Source organism: Leptodactylus fuscus, chromosome 1, assembly GCF_031893055.1.
Source record: "Leptodactylus fuscus isolate aLepFus1 chromosome 1, aLepFus1.hap2, whole genome shotgun sequence".
Classification (NCBI taxonomy): domain Eukaryota; kingdom Metazoa; phylum Chordata; class Amphibia; order Anura; family Leptodactylidae; genus Leptodactylus; species Leptodactylus fuscus.
Genome location: NC_134265.1, coordinates 26551826 through 26572213, shown reverse-complemented (window position 1 = coordinate 26572213; position 20388 = coordinate 26551826). Strand labels below are relative to the sequence as shown.

At 40.4% G+C, this 20388-nt stretch overlaps 1 protein-coding gene across 2 annotated transcripts in view; it reads right to left on the bottom strand.

Annotated features, from left to right (window-relative positions):
• The window catches only part of MYO5B (myosin VB), a 131473-nt gene that overhangs the window by 46300 nt on the left and 64785 nt on the right, over positions 1-20388 (bottom strand). For both annotated transcript variants that reach the window (XM_075268278.1, XM_075268285.1), the window contains exons 5-7: positions 12571-12727; positions 10093-10236; positions 6500-6581 (exon numbers count right to left, since the gene is read on the bottom strand). In XM_075268278.1, the coding sequence (XP_075124379.1) occupies positions 6500-6581; positions 10093-10236; positions 12571-12727 (383 nt within the window). The remainder of the gene's footprint in view (positions 1-6499; positions 6582-10092; positions 10237-12570; positions 12728-20388) is intronic.

Here is a 20388-nt window from a genome sequence, read left to right as displayed (position 1 = left end):
CCTATGTACAAGAATATAACTACTATAATACTGCTCCTATGTACAAGAATATAACTACTATAATACTGCTCCTATATACAAGAATATAACTACTATAATACTGCTCCTATGTACAAGAATATAACTACTATAATACTACTCCTATGTACAAGAATATAACTACTATAATACTGCCCCCTATGTACAAGAATATAACTACTATAATACTGCTCCTATGTACAAGAATATAACTACTATAATACTACCTACTATGTACAAGAATATAACTACTATAATACTGCTCCTATGTGCAAGAATATAACTACTATAATACTGCTCCTATGTACAAGAATATAACTACTATAATACTGCTCCTATGTGCAAGAATATAACTACTATAATACTGCTCCTATGTACAAGAAAATAACTACTATAATACTGCTCCTATGTACAAGAATATAACTACTATAATACTGCTCCTATATACAAGAATATAACTACTATAATACTGCTCCTATGTACAAGAATATAACTACTATAATACTGCTCCCTATGTACAAGAATATATAACTACTATAATACTACTCCTATGTACAAGAATATAACTACTATAATACTACTCCTATGTACAAGAATATAACTACTATAATACTGCCCCCTATGTACAAGAATATAACTACTATAATACTGCTCCTATGTACAAGAATATAACTACTATAATACTACCTACTATGTACAAGAATATAACTACTATAATACTGCTCCTATGTGCAAGAATATAACTACTATAATACTGCTCCTATGTACAAGAATATAACTACTATAATACTGCTCCTATATACAAGAATATAACTACTATAATACTGCTCCTATGTACAAGAATATAACTACTATAATACTGCCCCCTATGTACAAGAATATATAACTACTATAATACTACTCCTATGTACAAGAATATAACTACTATAATACTACTCCTATGTACAAGAATATAACTACTATAATACTGCCCCCTATGTACAAGAATATAACTACTATAATACTACCTACTACTACCTACTATGTACAAGAATATAACTACTATAATACTGCTCCTATGTGCAAGAATATAACTACTATAATACTGCTCCTATGTACAAGAATATAACTACTATAATACTGCTCCTATGTACAAGAATATAACTACTATAATACTGCTCCTATGTACAAGAATATAACTACTATAATACTGCTCCTATGTACAAGAATATAACTACTATAATACTGCCCCCTATGTACAAGAATATAACTACTATAATACTGCCCCCTATGTACAAGAATATAACTACTATAATACTGCTCCTAAGTACAAGAATATAACTACTATAATACTGCTCCTATGTGCAAGAATATAACTACTATAATACTGCTCCTATGTACAAGAATATAACTACTATAATACTGCTCCTATGTACAAGAATATAACTACTATAATACTGCTCCTATATACAAGAATATAACTACTATAATACTGCTCCTATGTACAAGAATATAACTACTATAATACTACTCCTATGTACAAGAATATAACTACTATAATACTACTCCTATGTACAAGAATATAACTACTATAATACTGCCCCCTATGTACAAGAATATAACTACTATAATACTGCTCCTATGTACAAGAATATAACTACTATAATACTACCTACTATGTACAAGAATATAACTACTATAATACTGCTCCTATGTGCAAGAATATAACTACTATAATACTGCTCCTATGTACAAGAATATAACTACTATAATACTGCTCCTATGTGCAAGAATATAACTACTATAATACTGCTCCTATGTACAAGAAAATAACTACTATAATACTGCTCCTATGTACAAGAATATAACTACTATAATACTGCTCCTATATACAAGAATATAACTACTATAATACTGCTCCTATGTACAAGAATATAACTACTATAATACTGCTCCCTATGTACAAGAATATATAACTACTATAATACTACTCCTATGTACAAGAATATAACTACTATAATACTACTCCTATGTACAAGAATATAACTACTATAATACTGCCCCCTATGTACAAGAATATAACTACTATAATACTGCTCCTATGTACAAGAATATAACTACTATAATACTACCTACTATGTACAAGAATATAACTACTATAATACTGCTCCTATGTGCAAGAATATAACTACTATAATACTGCTCCTATGTACAAGAATATAACTACTATAATACTGCTCCTATATACAAGAATATAACTACTATAATACTGCTCCTATGTACAAGAATATAACTACTGTAATACTGCCCCCTATGTACAAGAATATATAACTACTATAATACTACTCCTATGTACAAGAATATAACTACTATAATACTACTCCTATGTACAAGAATATAACTACTATAATACTGCCCCCTATGTACAAGAATATAACTACTATAATACTACCTACTACTACCTACTATGTACAAGAATATAACTACTATAATACTGCTCCTATGTGCAAGAATATAACTACTATAATACTGCTCCTATGTACAAGAATATAACTACTATAATACTGCTCCTATGTACAAGAATATAACTACTATAATACTGCTCCTATGTACAAGAATATAACTACTATAATACTGCTCCTATGTACAAGAATATAACTACTATAATACTACTCCTATGTACAAGAATATAACTACTATAAGGGCCTATTCACACACAGAGTAAACGCAGCATGCAATGTGCCGCGTTTAAGGGACGTTAGCGCCGCGATTTTGACGGTGCATGTTTGCGGTCGTGTTAGCGCCGCGTAAACTACTATAATACTGCTCCTATGTACAAGAATATAACTACTATAATACTGCTCCTATGTACAAGAATATAACTACTATAATACTACCTCCTATGTACAAGAATATAACTACTATAATACTGCTCCTATGTACAAGAATATAACTACTATAATACTGCCCCCTATGTACAAGAATATAACTACTATAATACTACCTCCTATGTACAAGAATATAACTACTATAATACTGCTCCTATGTACAAGAATATAACTACTATAATACTACTCCTATGTACAAGAATATAACTACTATAATACTACTCCTATGTACAAGAATATAACTACTATAATACTGCTCCTATATACAAGAATATAACTACTATAATACTGCTCCTATGTACAAGAATATAACTACTATAATACTACCTCCTATGTACAAGAATATAACTACTATAATACTGCTCCTATGTACAAGAATATAACTACTATAATACTGCTCCTATGTACAAGAATATAACTACTATAATACTGCTCCTATATACAAGAATATAACTACTATAATACTGCTCCTATGTACAAGAATATAACTACTATAATACTGCCCCCTATGTACAAGAATATAACTACTATAATACTGCTCCTATGTACGAGAATATAACTACTATAATACTACTCCTATGTACAAGAATATAACTACTATAATACTGCCCCCTATGTACAAGAATATATAACTACTATAATACTACTCCTATGTACAAGAATATAACTACTATAATACTGCCCCCTATGTACAAGAATATAACTACTATAATACTGCCCCCTATGTACAAGAATATAACTACTATAATACTGCCAATTGCATACAACAATATTACTGCTATACTGACATACTAACATATCCTAATGATACAATAAGTTGTAAAGACAGCACTGAGATAATATTTTTCAAGGTAAGATATAACATTGCACTGCGGAGTCTCCAGATCTCTGCTCCATGCTACGGAGACTCCTCCAGAAGTTTCCATTTCTTTTCAGGGCCACTTGAGACAAGATTTAATTGACTTAGCTAGAGATGAATAATTGTACGGTTTTTATTCTCTGCTCTTCTTTGCTCTTATCTTTATTGTAATTACGGCATTTATCTCATATTGCCTGGATTAGTGTAGAGAGTAGGTGCGAAACGGAGAGAAAGCTGAACATAAATGGGGATAATGATAGAGAGAACAATAACATACGATTTTACAGTTACAAAGTTAATAGGGGTGTTCAGAGTTTACAAAAGGTCACACTAGTCTACTAGAGGTTTCAAGGGGAACCCTGTGCTGTGCCAGAGGATATCCTGCCCCATGGGGTAAGTGTCGCAAAATATGACCTTTTCTACCTCTGTAAGACCTTCCACACTAGGTTAAACAGTAATATGCTGCCTAGCTTTTATTGTATTCATAGAATAAAGAGGGCTCATATTTCTGTTGCAGCAAGCTCCCTCCCAGCCCCACCCTCTTTCCTATAGCTTTCCTTTTTTACCTTTAGTAGGAGATTAATGGGGTTAAAACTCTTATACAATAAACTCTGTCCCAGCCTATGCACCAACCTCTTTTCTACAGATGCCTGCAGTAGTAATGGGTTTAGATTTTTGTTGCAGCAATCTCCCTCCCAGCCCATGCCAAGCTTCTACTATAGGCGATAGAGATCTGATGAAGGGGTGGTTGTTGCTTATTTGCAATCAAACCCCAAAACACGTAATCTATATATAATAAAAGCCTGTTAAACCATACTTCAAGGCGTGTAGATCAAGTCCTATAAGAGGAGCGCATCATACCTGGGCACAGGAGCTATATGCTCTAAACTCCACTTACTCCTATATAGCCAGTGATCACACGACCGGCGATCCCAGTTGGATGCAGCCCCAGCCTAAAGGCATCTCATGCAAATAAAGTACATCACCCGGATTGGGTTTTGCAATTTTCCCCAAGATTTGGAGGAGATTCCTGGGTGATTTTGCAGCTCACTATTGAGCAGAAGGAGCGCAACTCTTCTACCTGTTGGACTCCACTACGTCCATTTTGTAGTAGAGTAATGGACTTAAATCTCTTAAATAGGAAGCCCCCTCCCATCCAATGCCCCACCCTCGTATCCACAGACACCTGCTTTAGTAATGGGTTTAGATTTCTGTTGCAGCAAGCTTCCTCCCAGCCTATGCACCGCCCTCTTTTCCACAGACATATTGTTTCACCTACAGTCGTAAAAGGTTTAGATTTCTGTTGCAGCAAGCTCCCTCTCAGCCAATGCCCCACCCTCTTTTCTAGTGACCTCCTGTTCACCTGCAGTAGTAAAGTAACTCTTATATAGGAAGCCCCCTCCCAGCCTCCCACCCAGCGTCGCACCTCCCATGAGGCGACCTGAAGCGACCGCTTCAGGCAGCGCTATGCCAGAGCCCCAGGGAGGGCGGCATTTTTGCTTACCTAAGCCAGTCCAGGACAAGCTGTCCTGGACTAGCTTAGCACTGAGTGGTGGATTGGGGAGGAGGAGCAGCGTTGCTCCAGCGGCCTCCCCTCACGCTCAGGCAGAGAGCAGGTCCTCTCCCTGCCTGCTCTCTGCCTGCGAATGCTGCTAAGCCCCGCCCCTTCGCTTCACCCCACCCCCTTCACTCTGCCACACTCCCTCCGCTCCGCCCCCTCCTCCTGGGGGGGGTGGGTGTGTGACTTTCTGGCGAAAAGGGCAGGTTCACCCCTGCTCCTACCACCCTCTTTTCTACAGACTTTCTGTTTCACCTGCAGTAGTAATAGGTTTAGATTCCTGTTGCAGCAAGCTCCCTCCCAGCCTATGCACCACGCTCTTTTCTACAGACTTCCTGCTTCACCTGCAGTAGTAATGGGTTTAGATTTCTGTTGCAGCAAGCTCCCTCCCAGCCTATGCACCGCCCTCTTTTCCACAGGCATATTGTTTCACCTACAGTCATAAAAGGTTTAGATTTCTGTTGCAGCAAGGTCCCTCTCAGCCGATGCCGCACCCTCTTTTCTAGCGACCTCCTGTTCACCTGCAGTAGTAGAGTAACTCTTATATCGGAAGCCTCCTCCCAGCCTTCCTGTTTCACCCACAGTAGTAATGGGTTTAGATTTCTGTTGCAGCAAGCTCCCTCCCAGCCTATGCACCACGCTCTTTTCTACAGACTTCCTGCTTCACCTGCAGTAGTAATAGGTTTAGATTCCTGTTGCAGCAAGCTCCCTCCCAGCCTATGTCCTATTCTGCTTTCTACAGACGTCCTGTGTTACGTACAATAGTAAGGGGTTTTAGATTTCCGTTGCAGCCATTTTTTTTTTAGAAGTCACGTATGATCATATAGGACAGAAAAAGATCAAGGAAGAGAAGATCATGCTCAGTAGGGGTCGGGTCGGGGGACGGGTGCAATGTGAACAAAACTGGGGCCCCTCCAGTCAGCCCTAATCTTTATATTACAGTCGGCGTACATAATGCTGAATGGGTCGATAATTTACAACAAATGCTGAGCGTCTCCGGTGAACCATTAAAATGTTTTATTTGATAAACTTTATTGATAGGGTAATTATGCACAGTCTCACGTAATTACATCTAAGCTCACATCTGTGGGTTCTAATTATTCATTACGACAATCTGATGGATTTTACTGATTTTGTTTTTGTATCTAACAGGACATTTATGAGCGCGGAAAAGCTGAGCTGTGAAGAATGACTTACATAGTGATAAGTCGGCAAATTCGGGCAAACCGGCAGAGGCGCAGAGCTGGTAGAAGATATGGTAGTTCCTCTCTTCTTCCGCCTGGTAACAAAAGAGACATATTAGGATCAAATTAACAGCAATTAATACCAGTGGATCTTTCACGGCCTCCACCTTTTTCATCCTTTAACAGCCGTCCCTCCACTGATTTCAGCAAAGTTGGATTTTTTTCTCTAGCCTGCACCGTTTCTGAACTATCAGTGCAGTCAGTTTTGGTGCCTGATAAGTTAACTAGACTCCCTAATGTAAAGTGGGTGTTGTCAGGCAGGAGCAGACAAGGGCTGTGATACTGAGCTCTGACAATGGCTGCTTCTGATTGGAGCTCTGAATCATGCCCCTCTTGTCTGATGCCATCCATATAACATAACAGAGCCTAAATATTCTAACTAAACTCCCTTATGTCAAGTGGGTGGTGTCAGGCAAAAGCAGACAAGGGGATGTGACTAGGCTCTGACAGTCCCTGCAACTGATTGGAACTCTTAGTCACGCCCCGTTGCCTGCTCCTGCTTGATACCACCCACTTGACATAAGGGAGTTTAGTTAGGATATCGGGCACCAAAATTAACTGCACTGATTTCTCAGGAATGGTGTGGGCTAGAGAAAAAATTCCAACAGCGCCAGATTCAGTGGAATCACACTGACAAATGGATGGAAAGAACTTGGAGTTGGTGAAAGATCCTTTATTTAAAAAATAACTGTCGACAGACATCTATAGGCAAACAACAAAACTATTTTGTTTCTGTTATTCACGTAAAATTTTTGCGAAATCACGGAAATACAAATTTGACAGCAACATGTGAATAGACTCTTACTGACTATATTGTCCCTGGACGCCAATAACCAATAGTCATAATGTAAGAGTGAGCGCTGCAAGAAAGTCTCGCTCCAGAGAGTCGGCCTTGCGTATAAAGCAATGACTGCCCACTCCTTCCATGTCCTTGTTCTCAGTTTATAGAATGAGAAAAATCAATCTGGCAGAAAAACAGAAGACAGACTATCCCGGGCAGCTGAGAGTGAAGGGACATTTGTCATTCACTGGGGAACCGACTTCAATCTCCAAATGTTTCTTTTTAGCAGAGATCCAGTCTTCTCATTCTATCACTTCGGCAGAAGAGAACAAATCTGATTCAATTACTTCTATTTTTAAAGAAAACTTTCTTTAAAGTTTGTGCCAAGGATAAGAAAATTGAATTGAAAGTCCTTAAGGCGACAGGGACAGATACTGAGAAGATAGATAGATAGATAGATAGATAGATAGATAGATATGAAATAGACAGATAGATAGATAGATAGATAGGAGATAGATAGATAGATAGATAGATAGATAGATAGATATGGGATAGATAGATAGATAGATAGATAGATAGATAGATAGATAGATAGAGGAACCGAACTTACCCCTGTCCCACAGGCCCGATGTTTTGGACTAACCCGGACTCCGACCTATCCTTCAAGTCACACATTCAAACCCTCAACACTTCCTGCCGCCTCCAACTCAAGAACATCCACCGAATTCGCTCCTTCCTCACCCCTGAAACTACTAAGACGCTCGTCCAGGCCCTCATAATCTCTTGCCTAGATTACTGCAACACCCTTCTCCATGGACTCCCAGCTAACACCCTCGCCCCCCTCCAGTCCACCTTAAACTGCGCTGCTCGCTTAATCCACCTCACCCCCCGATCTTCATCGGCTGCTCCCCTCTGCCAGTCCCTCCACTGACTACCTATAGCCCAGTAAATTGAGTTCAAGCTACTAACACTGACATACAAAGCCATCCACACCCTGTCCCCTCCATATATCTCTGACCTCATCTCCCACTACCTGCCCACACGTAACCTCAGATCCTACAATGACCTCCTACTCCGCTCTGCTCTCATCCGCTCCTCACACAACCATCTCCAAGATTTCTCCTATGCATCCCCCATACTCTGGAACTCCTTACCACGACACATAAGACTGACCCCCACAATCACAGGCTTCAAGAAGGCCCTGAAGACTCCCCTATTCAGGAAGGCCTACAACCTCCAATAACACTATCACCACACCGCCATCTGTACAGTCTCCCCCTCTCCTTCTGTCTCTACCCCCTTCCCTCATAGACTGTAAGCCCTCGCGGGCAGGGCCCTCTACCCCACTGTGCCAGCCGATCACTGTTAGTATTATATCTACCTGTATATTCTGTGTATTGTATGTAACCCCCAAATGTAAAGCACCATGGAATTAATATAATAATGTCCAGCACCATGGGATTAATATAATAATGTACAACACCCTGGAATATAATAATGTAAAGCACCATGGAATTAATATAATAATGTACAGCACCATGGAATTAATATAATAATGTACAGCACCCTGGAATTAATATAATAATGTAAAGCACCATGGAATTAATATAATAATGTACAGCACCATGGAATTAATATAATAATGTACAGCACCCTGGAATTAATATAATAATGTACAACACCCTGGAATATAATAATGTACAGCACCATGGAATTAATATAATAATGTACAGCACCATGGAATTAATATAATAATGTACAACACCCTGGAATATAATAATGTAAAGCACCATGGAATTAATATAATAATGTACAGCACCATGGAATTAATATAATAATGTACAGCACCCTGGAATTAATATAATAATGTACAGCACCATAGAATTAATATAATAATGTACAGCACCCTGGAATTAATATAATAATGTACAGCACCATGGAATTAATGGTGCTAAATAAATAAATAAATAATAATAAATATATATGAAATAGATGGACAAATAGACGAAAGATAGATAGATAGATAGATAGATAGATAGATAGATAGCATGAAGGGAAGGTAAAAGATAAGGAGTGCAAAAGCTTCTTTGACCCCCTTCTGATTTCCTTTAATGGCTGGTAGTCTGTGTGTCATACATTTATTCCCCCTGTCCTCTGGTGCACTGGAGGAAAGATTACTGTTGCACAGCCTTCCACTGTCTGAAAGGGGAGAATTAACCCTGACAGAACACAGCAATTGGTCAACAGCATATAGTCATGGAGGAAATCTGTGGGGAGGCTGTGGTACAAAATAGGGCACGATTACTATGTAGGGGCACCGACAGGGGATGGCAAATATAGGAATGATGGGAATCTTGTGAGCACAGACATGTTGTGTACAAGTCTTCATGGTGGTCTGGGTCCAGATAGAGAAGGAAAGGGAAAGGAAAGAGCTGGTAAAATGTTTGTATGGGATGCGGCTGATAAGTGTGAAGATATGTTGAGCCCAAGCTGAGGTCTTGCACAAGGGCCTGCGAGGAGTTACATGCATGTGGGGCATTATATGTAGTATGTACACCAGGCGACATACAAGAGTCTGATGAAAAAAACCTTCATGTATATTTATGGAGATGCTTGTGTGTCTGAGACCACAGCTTTGGGTGTGAGTGGAGACGATGTTGTGATGTAAGTCAAAGATAGTGCAAACATTATTACTCAAGCACTTGAGGATTACTATGGTAAGCTGGGACATCCAGAACTTCCAGATACAGGTAAAGGACACAAACCTGGAACACAACGCGAGACTTCTCCAGCAGGTACGTCCTCATATTGGCACCAATAATGTGATATCTCTTGTCAAATCCGATCTGGATATATTTCCCAAACCTACTGCTGTTGTCATTCCGGGTGGTTTTGGCATTTCCAATGGCCTGTGAGAGTAAAAATACAGATATGGCGTAAGTGAGGTTCAATGGGTGGCCATCACAAAATAAGGGGATATATGGATGGATGGATGGATAGATAGATAGGAGAGAGATAGATAGATAGATAGATAGATAAATAGATAGATATGACATAGACAGACCACAGTGTACAATGCATATTCAGTTCCGGACCATGTTATGCCACCATTGCACTCCTCCTATACCCCAGGGCTCCTCCATACAATGCTGCGCCTGTTCCCGACCTCCATTCAGATCCCGGTAACCTGAGATCTGCAGCGTCTGTCTTTCATCTTTCCTGTATGTGACCTAATAACAGACCAGATGAATAGACCCCAGACCAGAACTATCCATGTACAGGTTGGCAATACCGGTGACGCGTCTGGTTGCTCCCCTCAGTCGCACCGGACGTCTGTTTGCTTTGTCCACCATACTGCAGCAGCCAGATGTTACATGGAGTATAATGGAGAATGGTCAATACCAGTCACACAAGACTATAATAAGTAGTGATAGGCCCCGCTAGTACATATCCGGGGTATACAAGGTACACTTGTCTGAATAGTAGTAGTTGGTTTACAAACATGGACGACGATTTGGATCCACGCGATGCCCTAGGTGAAGGGAACCTATCAGTAGGATTTGGGCCCCCATATGGCGGCCATCTTTAATCCAAGTGGGGACAGTTTCCCACCAGGGTTGAGCCGATCTTGAAATTTCAGGATCGATTTTAATTATGATCAATTTCCAGCCGATTCCGAAATTTGCTCGATTGTCGATTGGGATCCGATCTTTCCCGATCCCGATCGCTCAACCCTATTCATGATATAAACGTGAATAGGGTTGAGCCGATCTTGAGATAACCTCTGACCTCGATCCCGCCGGAAAAGATCGGGATCGGAATCCTGATCGCGAAATTTATCGATCTTTTCCAATTCCGATCACTGAACCCTAGTTCCCACTGATGTTCTGCTTCCTTATAGGTTCAACATCATAGAGGATGGAGTCATATTCTGGAGAATACAAGCTGCAGGTCCCCTCTCCTGATGTCCCACAGGCCTTGGATACTAGAAGCGGGCCTGTGTTCAGGATCCTCATCTTATGGGCAGAGTGGAGGGCTGTTATAAAGAGTGTCTTATCTCTGGAGGACCCGCCCTGCCCTCCATTACACATACAACCCAATGATTTCAATGGTGCAATACATTTCAATGGTGCAATACCTAATTCCTCCTGTGGGGGCACTGCAGGGAAACTTCACCCTTATTTCTAGGTTTCCTACAAGCTAGGCATCCCAGAAGAGGGACACTTTATGATAAGCACAATGAAAGCCGACCCTTCTAACAAATAGCAGACACCCCCTTTAAGGATGGCAATATTGAAAACAAATAAAACAATAAAATCAATATAAAAAACAATAGAACAGGAATCTAGTTGAAAATTAATCCGTGCAAAAATTTCAATGAATTCACGGCCTGTGGTTACAGCGAGCTCAGGATGGCGTTTTTTTACGATTCCTCAGTTACATTCGCTCGCACATTTTTTTGCTGAGTCAGACAGGCCCCGGGTAATCCCAGCGACGCGTCTCGATGACTTCATATAATAAGAAGTGCTTGGTTTATGGACGCATGTCTGCCGACCATAAAACGATAAACCACGATGATCCAGAAAATAAAATAAAAGCGATGGTAGATGCTAGTGAAGACGTGACATTTGTGAACTGTACGGGGGGAGTGTTGTGGGCATGCTCTGTGGCAAGTCCAGAGGAGTCGTAGTCGTAGTCAGATTTACCGACTCCACGTTTAAGGCGTTTTCAGCAACTAAAATACTGATTCTCAATATCAGATCCAACGCTCGAAACCCCTGGTAGTCATCAGAAGACGCTATAGCGGCCCAAGGGGAACTAGATTAACCCCATACAGTCGTCTGATGGGACAGGGCATACGTGGCAGCGAGTTGTACCCAGTGAGGGATCACTGCAGAATTTCAGGGAAGGAATGACTGACATGTCACACAGGTTACTGTATAAAGGAATCTGCCATTTAGTAATGAGTCTAGCTATCCATTACCTAAGCCGCCTCCATAATACCGCACCTATAATAACGGTAAATGGTGCCAGGGCCAAGAATTCCAGGTAACCTAATGATCTATATCTGGAATGGAACGTCATCCGTCCTGACATGCACGTGTCACCCTCTCAGTGAATTAGGATATACAGTGTATACAGTCACACGTATGTATTACTGATCATCTGTGTAAACCCCAAGCGAGACCACCATAAATGAATGTGAACACGCTCCAAAGGTGTACAGACAGCGCGAGTTTCACCTCCATAATGGGACTGGACGCCAGGACTTTCTCCTCCACGTTAGTTTCGCTGGCAGAACCTCCAACAGTGGCAAAGTATCTCATGGCATACTTGGCAGACACGGTTTTCCCAGCTCCAGATTCTCCGCTTACAATGATGGACTGGTTCTTCTCATCCCTGCAAGATAGGAAAAGTATCAACAGCTGCCGAGACCGTGGAAGGCTGAGATTATACAATAAGATGATAGGATGGCCAAAGTGTGACATCACTGTGTGTATTATCCCTGTACTGTGACATCACTGTGTGTATTATCCCTGTACTGTGACATCACTGTGTGTATTATCCCTGTACTGTGACATCACTGTGTGTATTATCTCTGTACTGTGACATCACTGTGTGTATTATCCTGTACTGTGACATCACTGTGTGTATTATCCCTGTACTGTGACATCACTGTGTGTATTATCCCTGTACTGTGACATCACTGTGTGTATTACCTCTGTACTGTGACATCACTGTGTGTATTATCCCTGTACTGTGACATCACTGTGTGTATTATCTCTGTACTGTGACATCACTGTGTGTATTATCCTGTACTGTGACATCACTGTGTGTATTATCTCTGTACTGTGACATCACTGTGTGTATTACCTCTGTACTGTGACATCACTGTGTGTATTATCCCTGTACTGTGACATCACTGTGTGTATTATCTCTGTACTGTGACATCACTGTGTGTATTATCCCTGTACTGTGACATCACTGTGTGTATTATCCTTGTACTGTGACATCACTGTGTGTATTATCCCTGTACTGTGACATCACTGTGTGTATTATCCCTGTACTGTGACATCACTGTGTGTATTATCCCTGTACTGTGACATCACTGTGTGTATTATCCTGTACTGTGACATCACTGTGTGTATTATCCTGTACTGTGACATCACTGTGTGTATTATCCTGTACTGTGACATCACTGTGTGTATTATCCCTGTACTGTGACATCACTGTGTGTATTATCCTGTACTGTGACATCACTGTGTGTATTATCCTGTACTGTGACATCACTGTGTGTATTATCCTGTACTGTGACATCACTGTGTGTATTATCCTGTACTGTGACATCACTGTGTGTATTATCCTGTACTGTGACATCACTGTGTGTATTATCCTGTACTGTGACATCACTGTGTGTATTATCCTGTACTGTGACATCACTGTGTGTGTTATCCATGTACTGTGACATCACTGTGTGTATTATCCTGTACTGTGACATCACTGTGTGTATTATCTCTGTACTGTGACATCACTGTGTGTATTATCCTGTACTGTGACATCACTGTGTGTATTATCTCTGTACTGTGACATCTCTGTGTGTATTATCCCTGTACTGTGACATCACTGTGTGTATTATCCCTGTACTGTGACATCACTGTGTATATTATCCTGTACTGTGACATCACTGTGTGTATTATCCTGTACTGTGACATCACTGTGTGTATTATCCTGTACTGTGACATCACTGTGTGTATTATCCTGTACTGTGACATCACTGTGTGTATTATCCATGTACTGTGACATCACTGTGTGTATTATCCCTGTACTGTGACATCACTGTGTGTATTATCCTGTACTGTGACATCACTGTGTGTATTATCCTGTACTGTGACATCACTGTGTGTATTATCCATGTACTGTGACATCACTGTGTGTATTATCTCTGTACTGTGATATCACTGAGTGTATTATCTCTGTACTGTGACATCACTGTATGTATTATCCTGTACTGTGACATCACTGTGTGTATTATCCATGTACTGTGACATCACTGTGTGTATTATCTCTGTACTGTGACATCACTGTGTGTATTATCTCTGTACTGTGACATCACTGTATGTATTATCCTGTACTGTGACATCACTGTGTGTATTATCTCTGTACTGTGACATCACTGTGTGTATTATCTCTGTACTGTGACATCACTGTGTGTATTATCCCTGTACTGTGACATCACTGTGTGTATTATCCCTGTACTGTGACATCACTGTGTGTATTATCCTGTACTGTGACATCACTGTGTGTATTATCTCTGTACTGTGACATCACTGTGTGTATTATCCCTGTACTGTGACATCACTGTGTGTATTATCCCTGTACTGTGACATCACTGTGCGTATTATCCCTGTACTGTGACATCACTGTGTGTATTATCCCTGTACTGTGACATCACTGTGTGTATTATCCCAGTACTGTGACATCACTGTGTGTATTATCATGTACTGTGACATCACTGTGTGTATTATCCCTGTACTGTGACATCACTGTGTGTATTATCATGTACTGTGACATCACTGTGTGTATTATCCCTGTACTGTGACATCACTGTGTGTATTATCATGTACTGTGACATCACTGTGTGTATTATCATGTACTGTGACATCACTGTGTGTATTATCCCTGTACTGTGACATCACTGTGTGTATTATCCCAGTACTGTGACATCACTGTGTGTATTATCATTGTACTGTGACATCACTGTGTGTATTATCATTGTACTGTGACATCACTGTATTATCCCTGTACTGTGACATCACTGTGTGTATTATCTCTGTACTGTGACATCACTGTGTGTATTATCTCTGTACTGTGACATCACTGTGTGTATTATCTCTGTACTGTGACATCACTGTGTGTATTATCTCTGTACTGTGACATCACTGTGTGTATTATCTCTGTACTGTGACATCACTGTGTGTATTATCCTGTAATGTGACATCACTGTGTGTATTATCCCTGTACTGTGACATCACTGTGTGTATTATCCTGTACTGTGACATCACTGTGTGTATTATCCCTGTACTGTGACATCACTGTGTGTATTATCCCTGTACTGTGACATCACTGTATTATCCCTGTACTGTGACATCACTGTGTGTATTATCCCTGTACTGTGACATCACTGTGTGTATTATCATTGTACTGTGACATCACTGTGTGTATTATCATTGTACTGTGACATCACTGTGTGTATTATCATTGTACTGTGACATCACTGTATTATCCCTGTACTGTGACATCACTGTGTGTATTATCTCTGTACTGTGACATCACTGTGTGTATTATCTCTGTACTGTGACATCACTGTGTGTATTATCCCTGTACTGTGACATCACTGTGTGTATTATCCTGTACTGTGTCATCACTGTCTGTATTATCCCTGTTCTGTGACATCACTGTGTGTATTATCTCTGTACTGTGACATCACTGTGTGTATTATCATTGTACTGTGACATCACTGTATTATCCCTGTACTGTGACATCACTGTGTGTATTATCTCTGTACTGTGACATCACTGTGTGTATTATCTCTGTACTGTGACATCACTGTGTGTATTATCCCTGTACTGTGACATCACTGTGTGTATTATCTCTGTACTGTGACATCACTGTGTGTATTACCTCTGTACTGTGACATCACTGTGTGTATTATCCCTGTACTGTGACATCACTGTGTGTATTATCCTGTACTGTGTCATCACTGTGTGTATTATTCCTGTACTGTGACATCACTGTGTGTATTATCCCTGTACTGTGACATCACTGTGTGTATTATCTCTGTACTGTGACATCACTGTGTGTATTATCCCTGTACTGTGACATCACTGTGTGTATTATCTCAGTACTGTGACATCACTGTGTGTATTATCCCTGTACTGTGACATCACTGTGTGTATTATCCTGTACTGTGACATCACTGTGTGTATTATCTCTGTACTGTGACAACACTGTGTGTATTATCCCTGTACTGTGACATCACTGTGTGTATTATCCTGTACTGTGACATCACTGTGTGTATTATCTCTGTACTGTGACATCACTGTGTGTATTATCCTGTACTGTGACATCACTGTGTGTATTATCTCTGTACTGTGACATCACTGTGTGTATTATCCCTGTACTGTGACATCTCTGTGTGTATTATCCCTGTACTGTGACATCACTGTGTGTATTATCCCTGTACTGTGACATCACTGTGTGTATTATCCTGTACTGTGACATCACTGTGTGTATTATCCTGTACTGTGACATCACTGTGTGTATTATCCCTGTACTGTGACATCACTGTGTGTATTATCCTGTACTGTGACATCACTGTGTGTATTATCCTGTACTGTGACATCACTGTGTGTATTATCCCTGTACTGTGACATCACTGTGTGTATTATCCTGTACTGTGACATCACTGTGTATTATCTCTGTACTGTGACATCACTGTGTGTATTATCCCTGTACTGTGACATCACTGTGTGTATTATCTCTGTACTGTGACATCACTGTGTGTATTATCCCTGTACTGTGACATCACTGTGTGTATTATCTCTGTACTGTGACATCACTGTGTGTATTATCCGGTACTGTGACATCACTGTGTGTATTATCTCTGTGCTGTGACATCACTGTGTGTATTATCTCTGTACTGTGACATCACTGTGTGTATTATCCCTGTATATTAGGTCCATTTCCAGTACATCCCCTTCCTCCCACACGTGTGCTGGTCCAGGCTATGACACAGTAAGGGGTTAATGATCCTTGTACATTTCTCTTCCTCTTATACTGAGTATCTGGAGCGGACACATCAGCAGAAAGTGCGGAGGAAACATTAACGAAATTCAATAAAAATTAACAGGTCTGTGTGAGATTCCGCTCTATCCAGGACAGGAGGCTTCTGAATATTGAGAACTAAAATAAACCACCGCACTTAGTGAAACGCCTCCATTTTTATATTTGGAGACCGGAAGTTGAAACCATAGTCAGACATTTTGAATCTATGGCACCAGCCTATGAATGGACAGATCTCTACGCCCCTCCTCATGCCGACCAGTCTTGTGTAGGGCGCTCCTACAGGCAATACCTATGTATAACATAATAGATTGTCTGTGCTGGATTTGAATGCAGCTTTGGTTGTGACTAGAGTATAAAGAAAATGGCTCCACATGATTTCCACGTCTATGAATGGATGAGTTTCCCTTTATCTATGACTAACCAAGCACTTCGGAGTAATTTCCATACACATTATCATCCACCCGCCCGGTAATGTTGGGTGAATTCCTGAAGATATTCCACGTCCCTCCTTCCATCTTGTAGGTCATAAGATCTTCCTCATTAACAGAGAAATGCCGACAGTCATCAGAAAGGCATTTTTAGCCGCGGTCTCGTGGGATCGGGCCGGTAATTTACATTTACACCTTCACTTCTCAGTAATTATCAGGCTACCTGGCAAGTGAAGCTGCTGCAGAACCTCCAGGGAGGCCGAGCTGTCAATCACAGCCATGAGCGGCTATAGGGATGTGTATCTCAGCAGTCTCCTGCTATTTCTCAAGACAAAGGACACCAGTTCAGACTTGTTTGGGCCAAGGTCGTCATATGCTTCAGCGATCAGAGCGGCCTGTAATTTACTGGAGTAGGTTTCCTTATATTAATTAAGTATGACGTGATGGAACGGCCTGAAAAGTCTAATGTACGAATACTGGCAACCCCAATAATGCAAATATTCTAGGAGATCCATTCTTTCAACTGTGATTTGTGAGGTTCCTCTGTTATTAGTGAGCGCAGCTCTGGAGTATAATACAGGATGTAACTCAGGATCAGTACAGAATAAGTAATGTAATGTATGTACACAGTGACTGTACCAGCAGTATAGTGAGTGCAGCTCTGGAGTATAATACAGGATGTAACTCAGGATCAGTACAGGATCAGTAATGTAATGTATGTACACAGTCACTGTACCAGCAGAATAGTGAGCGCAGCTCTGGAGTATAATACAGGATATAACTCAGGATCAGTACAGGATCAGTAATGTAATGTATGTACACAGTCACTGTACCAGCAGAATAGTGAGTGCAGCTCTGGAGTATAATACAGGATGTAACTCAGGATCAGTACAGGATAAGTAATGTAATGTATGTACACAGTGACTGCACCAGCAGAATAGTGAGCGCAGCTCTGGAGTATAATACAGGATGTAACTCAGGATCAGTACAGGATAAGTAATGTAATGTATGTACACAGTGACTGCACCAGCAGAATAGTGAGTGCAGCTCTGGAGTATAATACAGGATGTAACTCAGGATCAGTACAGGATCAGTAATGTAATGTATGTACACAGTCACTGTACCAGCAGAATAGTGAGTGCAGCTCTGGAGTATAATACAGGATGTAACTCAGGATCAGTACAGGATAAGTAATGTAATGTATGTACACAGTGACTGTACCAGCAGTATAGTGAGTGCAGCTCTGGAGTATAATACAGGATGTAACTCAGGATCAGTACAGGATCAGTAATGTAATGTATGTACACAGTCACTGTACCAGCAGAATAGTGAGCGCAGCTCTGGGGTATAATACAGGATGTAACTCAGGATCAGTACAGGATAAGTAATGTAATATATGTACACAGTGACGGTACCAGCAGAATAGTGAGCGCAGCTCTGGAGTATAATACAGGATGTAACTCAGGATCAGTACAGGATAAGTAATGTAATGTATGTACACAGTGACTGTACCAGCAGAATAGTGAGCGCAGCTCTGGAGTATAATACAGGATGTAACTCAGGATCAGTACAGGATAAGTAATGTAATGTATGTACACAGTGACTGCACCAGCAGAATAGTGAGCGCAGCTCTGGAGTATAATACAGGATGTAACTCAGGATCAGTACAGGATAAGTAATGTAATGTATGTACACAGTGACTCCATCTTTTCTATAGAATATTACTAGTAGTAAGTTGTAATGTTTCTAGACTCGCACATGGTCACTGTGTCTTACTGTATACAGTATTTGCTCCACACACTTGTATACAATATGAATCTCTCTCTATGGCCTTTTCATTCATAAGCACAGAATTTCACTGGATGTTCAAGTAATCAGAAAATGGCTATACAGCAATATCCAGACCCATCAGCATAAGAATGTATTTTTTGTGTATTTTATTTATTTGCTTTTGCACTTTGTACATGATGATAATAAATTGGCGCGCTCCTGTCCCAGCTGGGAATCCCTGATCTATTGCTCCGCTGGTTGCAGTTACTCGGAGATAAACAGGCTGCACAGGGGAGCGCTGCTGTGAGGTTTGTTTATTATAAGGACGCGCTGCCGACAGTAACAAGGTAATACGGCAACAAGATCTGGAGTGTCAGGGAAATCGCAAGGCATTCAGCAATCTCCATCAGTCCCATAGAAAAAAAATGGAGAGACTGGCTCGAGGTCATCCGTTCCCACGATCGGTGGGGTCCCAGCAGTCAGACCCCGACCAATCGAACACCTTCATTCCCAATGATTGTTATAGCCTCAGGCAGGTGAAATTCATATATATATATATATATATATATATATATATATATATATTTTAACCCTGGATTTGAAGGACGGATTAGGAGACCAAGGGGGGGTGGGGGCTGTAAATTAATTTTTGTTTGTGTATATCTAAAACAAGTCCAATCAAGATTTTAAAAAAGGAAAACAAACACATTGGATGATTTTTGTGAAGATTAATAATGTGTGTTTTTCCGCTGGTAGATGAAAGCCTCATTACGGAGGGAACAGCAATGTCTGGTATGCGGCCATTGAAGTGTATTGGGGCAAAATAATTACAACCATCTGTATTCGCGTTTAATTGGAGCGTCTGCATATCTGAATATTTCTGTGTAATAACTATCAATATAACTACCCGACTGCAATGTGGATTGTCACCAAGAGCTGTCCCTGCCCTGAACACCGAGTCTGCATTTTAAGGGTCTGTTGACACTAGGAGCAATTGTTAAAGGCGTTCTCCTATGC